General features: G+C 48.6%; 1 protein-coding gene across 1 annotated transcript in view; it reads left to right on the forward strand.

Annotated features, from left to right (window-relative positions):
- Myo1e (myosin IE) overlaps window positions 1–9,876 on the forward strand; it is a 184,148-nt gene extending 174,272 nt beyond the window's left edge. Inside the window, exons 27-28 of the mRNA XM_055598039.1 lie at window positions 6,062–6,231; window positions 8,828–9,876. Coding sequence (XP_055454014.1) covers window positions 6,062–6,231; window positions 8,828–8,904 — 247 coding nt within the window. The 3' untranslated portion in view covers window positions 8,905–9,876. The remainder of the gene's footprint in view (window positions 1–6,061; window positions 6,232–8,827) is intronic.
- Window positions 9,877–10,564: the final 688 nt, after the last annotated feature.

Below are 10,564 nucleotides of genomic sequence, written 5' to 3' on the forward strand. Positions count from 1 at the left end.
CAGCAAGCACCTTTACCCACTGAACCATACCGCAGGCCCAACCACCTAGTAACTTTTAAGGTGTCTTCCAGCCCTCTGGTTCTCAGTCATGGAGTGAGTAGCTCTATCTGCTGAATGCAGCCAAGGACCCACTTCAGGCCACCTCTCCCCCTCTTCCATTCCTCATGCCCATTTCCCCTTTCCTTTTTTTCTGTTGTCTCAAAAACGGTGGAGAGATTTTAAAGCAGAACTGGGAGAAGAGTGTGCGAAAGAGACCTGTGCTGGGAGGGAAAACCCAGCTCCTTCTCCTGGTGCAGCCCCCAGGCACCTCCATGCCCTATGTCGGGGGTTTCTTCTGCCTCAACCACTTCTTCCTAAAGTCCGCATGGACTTCATGCTCTTTGCTAGAGTTCCTTTTCCCTGTCAAGTCCTAACCCATCCTCTCCCCTGGGCTGCGTTGGTCGGTGGCTGCTACCTTCTCTTATGTAAATAGCTGCATCCCATTAGCTGCCATGACCCACTTGAGCTGACTGGCTCAGCTTCCAGCTAGGGTTCTCAAATCCTGCTGCAGGCTTGCTGGACCATCTCCCCGCCCCCTTTCAAAATTTGAGTGTGGCAATGCATGCATGATGGGTGTGTGTGGGTGTGTGTGTGTGCGTGTCACGCAGTTGTGGGTTTCAGGTGCCATCTTTTTTCTTACCACCTTATTATTTGAGACACGGTCTCTCACTGAGCCTTAGAGCTCACTGCTTGGCTAAACAACCTGGCTAGTCGGCCTCAGCAATTCCCCTCGCCCCCCTCCCCAGCTCTGGGTTTACAGGCACAGGCTGCCACATCCAGCTTTCAGTGTGGGTGCCAATTATGTGAGCTCAGGTCCTCATGCTCGCATATCGAGCCAAGTACCAACCCGGCTGTCTTCCTAGCTACACTTCTACCAAGGAAAGACCACATTGCGACCAGAAGTCTAAAGGGCAACTGGTGTCTGATTGGTGAGCTTCATGGAACAGTGGGTCAAGAAGGTACTGTTAAGGGAGTGGGCTTTTCACTGACAACTCAGATGCTATCACATGCATGAGCATCACTGAAATAGTCACGAGTTTGCCTCTGGGCCCCGTTTTGTGTTCCGGAGTAGGCTAGAGGAGTGTAAGCGATCACCACTCCAAGCCTCTTCGTTCTGTCTGCTGGCTTCCTATTTGCTTTGGTTTTGGCAAGCAACCCCATCTTTTCAGCCTGCCTTGCAAGTTGCAGGCTTGCATGTGGGCCAGCTGGGAGCATCTGTCAGCCAAAAGTAGGCAACGTAGGAACGCTTGGTCTTGGGTCTCCACCAAGGTTGCTCCCTTCCAGCCTTGTTTAAGTCTTATGGCACCCTTCTCTGCCTTCGAGTCCTGTTGCCATCCATGTGCATGGGCTGCTGTCTCGGAGACTAGCTGTGAGGAGGGACTGTCCAGTGAGCAGGAGGGTGTTCCTGTCTGCTCTGTGTGTAACTCTGACATTAGCACTCTTAAGTCCAAAAGCCTCAAGAATTCCAGCCAGTCTCCTCGTTACACACCCAGGCCCATGTGTCTAAAGAAAGAAAAACACAGGAGGTGGGAAAAGGGAACCTGGAGAGATGGTTCAGTGGTTAAGAGCCCTGGCTGCTCTCACAGAGGACCTGAGTTCTGTTCCCAGCACACACGTGGTGGCTCATAACTCTCTTAACTCTGGTTCTACAGGGGATTAGACACTCTCGGCTTCTGAAGTACTACACTCAAGGTAGTGTACGTACGTAAAGCACACATTCACATAACATAAAAATAAATGTTTTTCTTTAAAAAAAAGTGGGGGGGTAAGGAAATAGAAACTGACAACACAGTTTGAAAAATCAGTTTCTAATGTGGCAGAGAACTTGGCTGTAGCATTTTCTAGGAGCCTCGTGGTTACCTAAATTTAACAGTTTCTCTTTGCCAAAAACCAAACTGTGTTGGAGCTCAAAGAGAACCCCAAACTTGTACTTTCTCCATGAACAGGAGGATTGCTATTGAGATCACAGTGCCAAAGGCTTACCTTGAATCTACCAGCCCACCACAGCCTCCTTTCTGGTCCTTCACATCCTGGCCTTTCTCTTGCCTCTTCCTCTCCCATCCGTCAGAGGTCCTTTTCCTAACAGACGCATTTCCCGCAGCCGCTATTTCTCTTGGATCTCGTACCATGGCTAATATCAAATGGTGTCATTAGCACCTCGAGTTTGTTCATGGGTGTATCACGTAGTTTCCATTTAGCCAGTTGGTTTTGGAGAAAGCGGGAAGTTCACTAAATTAGTTACCTTTCCTGTGTGCCTGTCTGCTCCCCTCCCTCTCCTCCTCTTTTTCTTTTTCTGTGATTGTGGGAATGGAGGCCAGGCCTTACACATGCTAAGCAAGTGCTTTACCACTGAGCTACATCCTCGGCCCTGCTCATGTTGCGGCGTTCCTGCAAGCGATTGCCACCATTGTTGCCATCATCATTCTCCAAATGACATTAAGCCCTGCAGAAGGAATTGTGGGCTTAGTCCTTTAATGGCTTTCACAGTAAAGATCTGCCATGATTTTCTTTCCAGTCATGATAGTGCACACCCTTCATCCCAGCACTCAGAAGGCAGAGGCAGGTAGTCTCTGAGATTCAGCCTAGCCTGGTCTACATAGTGAGTTCCAGGCCACCAGAACTACATAGTAAGAACCTATCTCAAAAGATCTGCCCTGATTCTCAATGGAGAAGGCAGGTGCTGCAGTAATCACAGACGCACCCACTCTCCCGCCTTCACCCCGATTCATAGCAACTCTTCATATGGCATATGGCCATCAAGTGTGTTGGACTGTGCTCTGGTCACTGCAACGTGATTTACCTGTCGTGTGTTGTGAAAGAATTGAAGCCAAGACTGGAAATGCCTGTTGCCATTTTTTAATCTTGTATGGAGAGGATGGCTGTAGTAGCTTTCAAGATTCTCCAAAGATTAAGCCAATTAGGAGTTGGGGAAACAGAAAAACAGGAGCAGGTACTGGTGGCAAGACTTCCAGACATGCAGCAAAGGAGGGATAGTAGTTAGGAAGCTTTAAGGGCTGGCTGGGTGTCTCTGGTCAGGCAGGACTCTCCTAATGGAGTCATATTTTCAAAAGGCTTAAAATTTCCAACAAGTGTCCAATAGCAATATTCTCAAGCCACAGTCTACGGGAGCAGCCAGATGCTGGCCCAGGCCGACTCCAGGTCTTAGGAATTCCTGGCACCCACTCCCATATTTCCAGTAATATCTACGATTTCAGTCTTTGGAGCAGAACATGATTTTAAAAGCCAATACAATGAGACTCCATTCTTTTCCTTCTTGGAAATTCAAGACCCAAATTTCACATCTCCAGAACAAAAGTAGTGATATTCAAAAGTTTACTCCCCAGCTCTCCCTGGCACACCCACCTTGGCAACGATGGGAACTGCTTAGAAAGTTCACAGAAGGCAGTGTAGAGCAGTTGGAAGAACTGGGCCCAAGTCTGGCTCATCTCTTAGTTCCTTTTGCTTTCACTCATCAAACATCTACTACACCATGCTTACTGGACAGCTCATGCCTGTCACTTAAACTTGTGTGCTTTGACGTCTTCCTATGTATAACGGGGAGAATGAGACTTGAGAGCTGTCAAGATGACTCAGCAGGTCAGGGTGTTCATTACCAAACCTGACGACCTGTGTTTGATCCTTAAGGACCCACGTGGGAGGAGAGAACAGACACACACACACTCAACAAAGGTATCCTCTGGCAAGCATTACACACACCCCAGCAAAATTAATTAATTAAACTTTCAAAATGGAAAATAGATGAAAAGCCCACCTTTCTGGGTTTCCATACAGATTATAGAAGGACTGAATATATAACAAAGCACAGTGCAACTTGAGTTGGGGGAGCTGTTTTTTTGAGGTTCTAGGAATCCAGCCTAGAATCTCACACATTTTGAGCAAATTTTCTACCACGTAACTACATACATGGCTGGAAAATTCTTTTGCATTTGTTCCTAGGGCGCCAGGTAAGGGAACAGTGCACAGTGCACACAAGGACAAGCTGTACAGTTCGTGGTACAGAGCAGAGGCAGGGCACAGCGGTGCAGGGGCGCTGTCGCTGTCGCTGGACGCTGGGCTCCATCTAGACAACTTAAAGTCGTAAATCCCTTCTCACTCTGTGCGCGGTGTGCCTCGTGAAACAGCTTCACATCTGATCGGTAGCACACCCATATCCTACGGACCAGAGCAGGGGCATCAACTAATCTCCAGCTTGGAGAGGTCTGATGCCAGTTAGGTTTTCGTATCTTGGGAGAATCCTCTGATGCTCTGTGAGGCTCGGTGTCTGCACCGTGGTCTCCAGCCAATAACGTAGGGTTCACCTTGCAGGGAACAGTCTCAGCATGCGACCCAGATGTGCTGTGCATGTTTCCTCAGGAAAGTGAATTGCATTCTGGGTTATAGTGTGCTTATACTTGAGTATCATACCCTACCCCAAAAGAGAGAGGTTAGCTGGGTGGTGAGGGTGCACACGTTTAATCCCAGCACTAGGGAGGCAGAGGCAGGTGGAGTTTGAGGCTAGCCTGGTGTACAGAGTACAGAGTGACTACTAGGACAGCCAGGGCTACACAGAAACATGTCTCAAAAAGCCAGAGTGAGAGAAGGAGATAAGGAGATTCTTCATATGTTTGTTATGTTAAAGAACAAAAGACACAATAATTTATATCCGTTTGGGTGTATAGAAGAGAGCATCCAATCCCCAGTAACTAGAGTTACAGACAGTTGTGACATTCGGGTGCTAGGAGCCAAACGAGGGTTCTTTGGGAGAACAGCAACTGCTCTTAACTGCTAAGCCATCTCCAGCCCCAGGAAACCATTTTAGATCAGGATAAGTTTGGGTTATTATTGGAAGGGTCTCCTGGTCGGTGGCTTATGGGTGAGCAACGGAACTAAGCTAGGATGCCGGAATTGCAACCGTTGCCAGTTCCAGGGGGTATGTGGCTTAGTTTTAGTCAGCTTGACACAAGCTAGGGTTATCTGGGAAGACAGACCTCAATTGATTAATTGCTTCCATGGGATTTGCCAGCAGGCAAGTCTATGGAGCATTTTCTTGTTTAATGGTTGATGTTGGCAGTGCTACCCCTAGGCAGGTGGTCCCAGGTTGTAAGAGAAAGCAAGCAAGTTAGTAAGCAGTGTTCTTCCGGGGTCTTCGCTGCCGTCTCTGCCTTGAGTTCCTGCCCTGACTTCCCTCTGTGGTGAACTGGAACCAGAACATGTAAGCCCAATACACCCAACCTGGTTTGGGTCTGTGCTTTATGGCAGCAATAGGAAGCAAACTAAGACACGTAGAAAATGCACACGCTGTGGCCAGGCGTTGGGCCGCCAGCATGGCTACACTGAGGTGTGTGTGTGTGTGTTACAGTGTTGCCACCTCACATCATAACAGCTCTCATAACCTCCAGACAGAAAGAAATTGTTCTGAAGGGACGAAACTTGCGTATTTCTTTTCCTTGCTAATTTAATTGTAAGTCTGGAAGGTTTAATTTTTAATGACTGTGTTTTACAAGTAGTTACAATTCCTGGAAGTTGGAGTCATTAGCTCTGATGAGGACTGAGCCAGCTCTGCTCAGAGGCCCTTCTACATTGAGTTGGCAGTCACCCTAGCTGGGAGTGGCCAGCTCCTGGTACCTAAGAGACCTCATTAATCAATTTCTGGCCGTGTGTTGAAAGCCATTACTCCTCCACATTTATTACACAGGATCGCCACCTAGTGACACAAAAGAGATTGGCTGGGTTTTGGAGGCTGTCAGGCTTCTAACCTAGCCTGGGGAATGGCAGTTGTGGCTGGCCTTGCTCTGTGTTGCTTCCAGGTCCCAGTCTGCTATACCCAAGTGTCAGTCAGCTCTTTATCTGCAGAGACTTCCTTGTTCCTGAGCTGAACACTGAATTCAATTATAGATGCTGTCTTAAAACCATAACGAACAACGACAAAAGACTAGGCAATGGCTACGTGGAGGCAGATGTTTGAGCAATCCTCCTGGTGTTCCTGTCTCACACGTGTCTCTCTCTCTCTCTCTCTCCACAGAGTCCGAAGGCAAACGACCAGCAGGCCTCCCCCAGCAGGGGGCAGACCGAAGCCACAACCCAAGCCCAAGCCTCAGGTGCCACAGTGCAAGGCTCTGTATGCCTATGATGCTCAGGACACGGACGAACTCAGCTTCAATGCCAATGATGTTATTGACATTATTAAAGAAGGTGAGTGCATGGCTGGCTGCACTCGCCTCCCAAGGCGCATGCTGGGGGTTCATGGGCTCGCTTCTCATTAGTGTGTAGACTTCTCAACCTGTGGGTCTCGACCAGTCCCAGTTAGGCTTTCATTGCTGTGAGGAGACACCATGACCGAGGCAGCTCTTATAAAGGAAAACATTTAAGTGGGGCTGGCTTACCGTTTCAGAGGTGTGGTCCATGATCATCACTGGGGGAAGCATGGTGGCGTGGAGGTGCAGATGTGGTGCTGGAGGAGCCCAGAGTTCTAGATCTTGATCTGCAGGCAGCCGAAAGAGACTATGTGCCACGCTGGGCATAGACAGAGCATAGGAGACCTCAAAGCCCATCCCCAAAGGGGCACGCTTCCTCCAACGAGGCCACACCTACTCCAACAAGGTCACACCTCCTAACAGTGCACTCCCTATGGGCCAAGCATCTAGGGGGTCATACCTATTCAAACCACCACATGACCCCTTTGGGGGTCAAACAACCCTTTCCCAGGGCCTGCATATCAGACATTTACATTACAATTCATAACAACAGCAAAATTATAGTTGTAGAGTAGCAATGAAAATAATCTCATGGTTGGTGGTCACCACAGAATGAGGAACTGTATTAGAGGATCATAGCATTAGGAAGGTCGAGACCCACAGTGTAGACAGAGGTGAGGTAAGCCCCAAGCTATTTGGTCAAAACCTTTCACTGTGCCAGGGGTTAAACACACAGGGATTAAGTGCATGCTGGCAAGGCACTCTGCCTCTAGGCTGTGCTCTCAGCCTTTGCCTTTGTGTTTTAGTGTGGGGTCTCACGAGGCTTTCCAGGCTGGTCTTGAATTCACCCCACTGCCCAGGCACAAGTTCAGAATTGTGATCCTCCTGCTTCAGCCTCCCAAGTAGTTGAGTTTACAGGCCTGGTCTATCAGACCCATCGAAGACATATTTTTTAATGCCCTTTTAAGCAAGGGGTGGGGTTGTGTACAAGTGTGTATTCGTGACATCCCGGACATCATATAACATACCACAGACATCCTGCGAGCGCACACACAGGCAGCTGTGACGTGGTACATTGAGTGTTCACGCTCGTTGGTTGGAACTTCCCAGACAAAGCCACAGAAGGTCGGGTCAGGTTCCCCCCCCCCCCCCCAAATGAGCAACCAAAAGCTTAATTTTCAGAGCTTTCTGAGTTTATCACTGCGGTGAGAGAGGAGACGCTCACATCCACATGCTGGGGAAATAAGTACCCTCCCCTCTGTAGAACCCGGAAAGATTCTTCTTTCAGAGGAAATAGGTGGAGACATTTGGCAGCTATTATTGTAATTCTTGACTCCTCACTTCAAAATAACTACTTCAGATCTGTTCTTCCTTCCACCAAACCAAGATAAAAACCCAAATATATATTTACATGTATTTTTTAAATGTAATAGAAGTATATGACAGAATTTTGTTCCCAGTCATCGTGAGAAGGATCTCCCAAAATTGTAGAAACCTGAGCATCCAGGAAATCATAGATGTTGGACAAGGACATAGCTCAGCTTCTAGAGTACATGTCCAGCTCAGGGCCCTGAGTTTGATTTCCTGCACTGCATCAAACCAGATATGTTGGTACATGCCTGAGATCCCAGAACTCAGGATGGAGGAAGGAGAAGCAGAAATTCAAGGTCATCCAGTTATATAGGAAGTTTGGGGCCAGCCTGGGCTACACAAGACTCTGTCTGAAAAATAACAACGAACACAGATGTTGATAAGCCACTGAAATACAAAAACATCATAAAGACTACACTGAGAGGGGTTCAGTGACAGGTCTGGAGTGAAGATGGGAATGAGTACACAGGACTGAGGAGAACCAGGTCTCCCCAAAACAGACTCTGAGCTGGGTCATGGAATGACCGAGAGAGTTGGGGAAAAGAGACAACAGAGGGACCTGTGTCCTCCTGCACCATGCTGACCTTGGTCAGGCTGCTCTGCACTGGGCAGGCCTGACCAAGGTGGGCTCACAGCTAGCGGTGTTCTTACGGTTCTGTAGGCGCTCTGTAGGCTTCTTACCTGAACAGGATCTGTCTGATGATACATTTCCATGTCGTTTTTTTAAGGAATCACTTTTTTTTTTTTTTAGACAGGGTTTCTCTGTGTGGCCGTGGCTGTCCTGAAACTTGCTCTGTAGACCAGGCTGGCCTCAAACTCAAGAGTTCTGCCTGCCTCTGCCTCCCAGTACAGGGATTAAAGGCGTGTACCACCACCACCCAGCCTCTTTTCTTTCTTTTTCATGGAGCCCAGGCTGGCCTCAAACCTGTTTTACAGCTGAGAGTGACCTTAAACTTTTGCTCCTCCTTCTTGTGTTTCCTGAGTGCTAGAACTACAAGCATTTGGCAGCACAGTGGTTTATGCAGCGCTGGGAGGGGACCCAAGGCTTCATGCATGCTAGGCCAAGCACTTATCAAGGGAGCCAAGCCCTGGTCAATTTGTACAAGAAACTTTTCCCCGACAAAATAAAACACAGAAGGAAGAAAACATGAATGGAACCAAGTCACTTGAGCCCATGAGCGCAGGCATGTGGCCCATACTCACCTGTACTTTTGCCTCCACAGATCCTTCTGGCTGGTGGACGGGCAGACTACGAGGCAAGCAGGGCCTGTTTCCAAACAACTATGTCACCAAGATCTGAGGCACCCAGAGACTGACGTGCAGGCAGAGGAGCTCCAGGCGTGGACTGGGGAGGGGGCTTCCTGGGGACTCCCCTTCTGATCTGCAGTGAGCAACTGCTACTCCAAGGCCTGAAGCCATTCTGGCACCTTCCCCCGTGGAAGACACAGAAAAGCTGGGGTTAGGAACAAGGAGTGTCACTCTCTCAGTGATCCTAAAAGGTAGTCTAATTTCCAGGAGCTCAAAAACAACCACCCACTAAGATTTATTTATTGTATTTAAATCTGGTGAACGTAGCGGGGGCTGGCTAGGGGTCGATGCCATAGCCTCATGCTCACTTGCCAGGCCCAGGGAACAGCAGGGGACAACTCTATGACAAGTGCCTTTAGTTGAAGAGCACATTTCATTCATTCCTTTCTTCCATACCCGACCCATTCCTCTCTGCTAACCCCCCTCAGGGAGGACCCACCCTCTGGAGGCTGGACTAGGTGGGAGCAGAGCTCACCTGTCAATGCCAAAGGCAAGCCATTCCTTCCTCAGAGCCCACAGGAGCCAGGGCCACTAAGACTGCTGTCGGGGAAGACGCTGTGTACCGGGCTGTTGGTCTCGCTTTCTCTTGGTCTTTGGTTGTAATATGGCTGGCCCATGTTGGTTTTATGTTTAATGCTGTGCTTATAATAAGAAAGATCTTTTTTTTTCTTTCCCAAGCTGTACATTTATAAAAAGTGATCATATACTGTATATAGAAAACTCTAGAAGCACGAATGAACGCAGCAGGTAGTATTCCACTGTATCCATTCATGAAAGTAGGTTTGATTACAGGACTCGCAGCAGGTACTTACAAACGTGCCCTCTCCTCTTCGCCCAGAGAAATAGTCACGGCATTCCCACATAGCCTCTCGGGAGCCCCCTTACCCTGGCCCTGTAGGTAATTCTCCCGTGACCCCTCCCCACCCTCTCCTACCTCCTAAATAAACATAAAGGAGTCGGTGAATCGTGTTGTTCTTTCATGACATTTGTTGTGGGTTATAATTTTCTCCCCCTAAAGATGATGATACCGTCACACCCACTATTGTTTCTCTACTTTCTGTGGCTGTAACAAATATTGGAGGGGGGGTGAGCAGCTTGTGAGCAGGGAAGGTTAACACCAGTGTATGCTTCAGGAAGTCCCTGTCCTTGTTCCGTACTCTTGAAATATAGCAGGAGAATTACATCATTAAAGAGAGATCATTAGAGAATTACATCATTAGAGAGAGGTGATGGCTCAGTAGCGAAAAGCACTCCCAGAAGACCCTGGTTCAATGCTCAGAACCCACATGATGGCTCACCACCATCTGTGACTCCAGATCCAAGGGGTCCGATACCCTCTTCGGGCCTCCACAGGAACCAGGCACGCCAAATGATGTGCAGCTCTACCTGCAAACAAAGCACACGTCACACATAATAGTAATAGTTGTAAATGATTAAAAAGGAGCATGCACCTACATAAACTCAGCAGGGTGATGAATGCCTGTCATCCCAGCACTTGGGAAGTACGAGTTGGAGGGTCAGGAGTTTGAAATCATCCTCAGCTGCATAGCCAGCCCAGGCCACCTGAGAGCCCATCTACCAACCCACCAACCAACCAACCAACCAACCAACCAGTGCTTCAGAATGAGTTCATAAGCTACCCCCTTCATGCC

Source organism: Psammomys obesus, unplaced genomic scaffold, assembly GCF_907164565.1.
Source record: "Psammomys obesus unplaced genomic scaffold, mPsaObe1.curated_primary_1811, whole genome shotgun sequence".
NCBI lineage: Eukaryota > Metazoa > Chordata > Mammalia > Rodentia > Muridae > Psammomys > Psammomys obesus.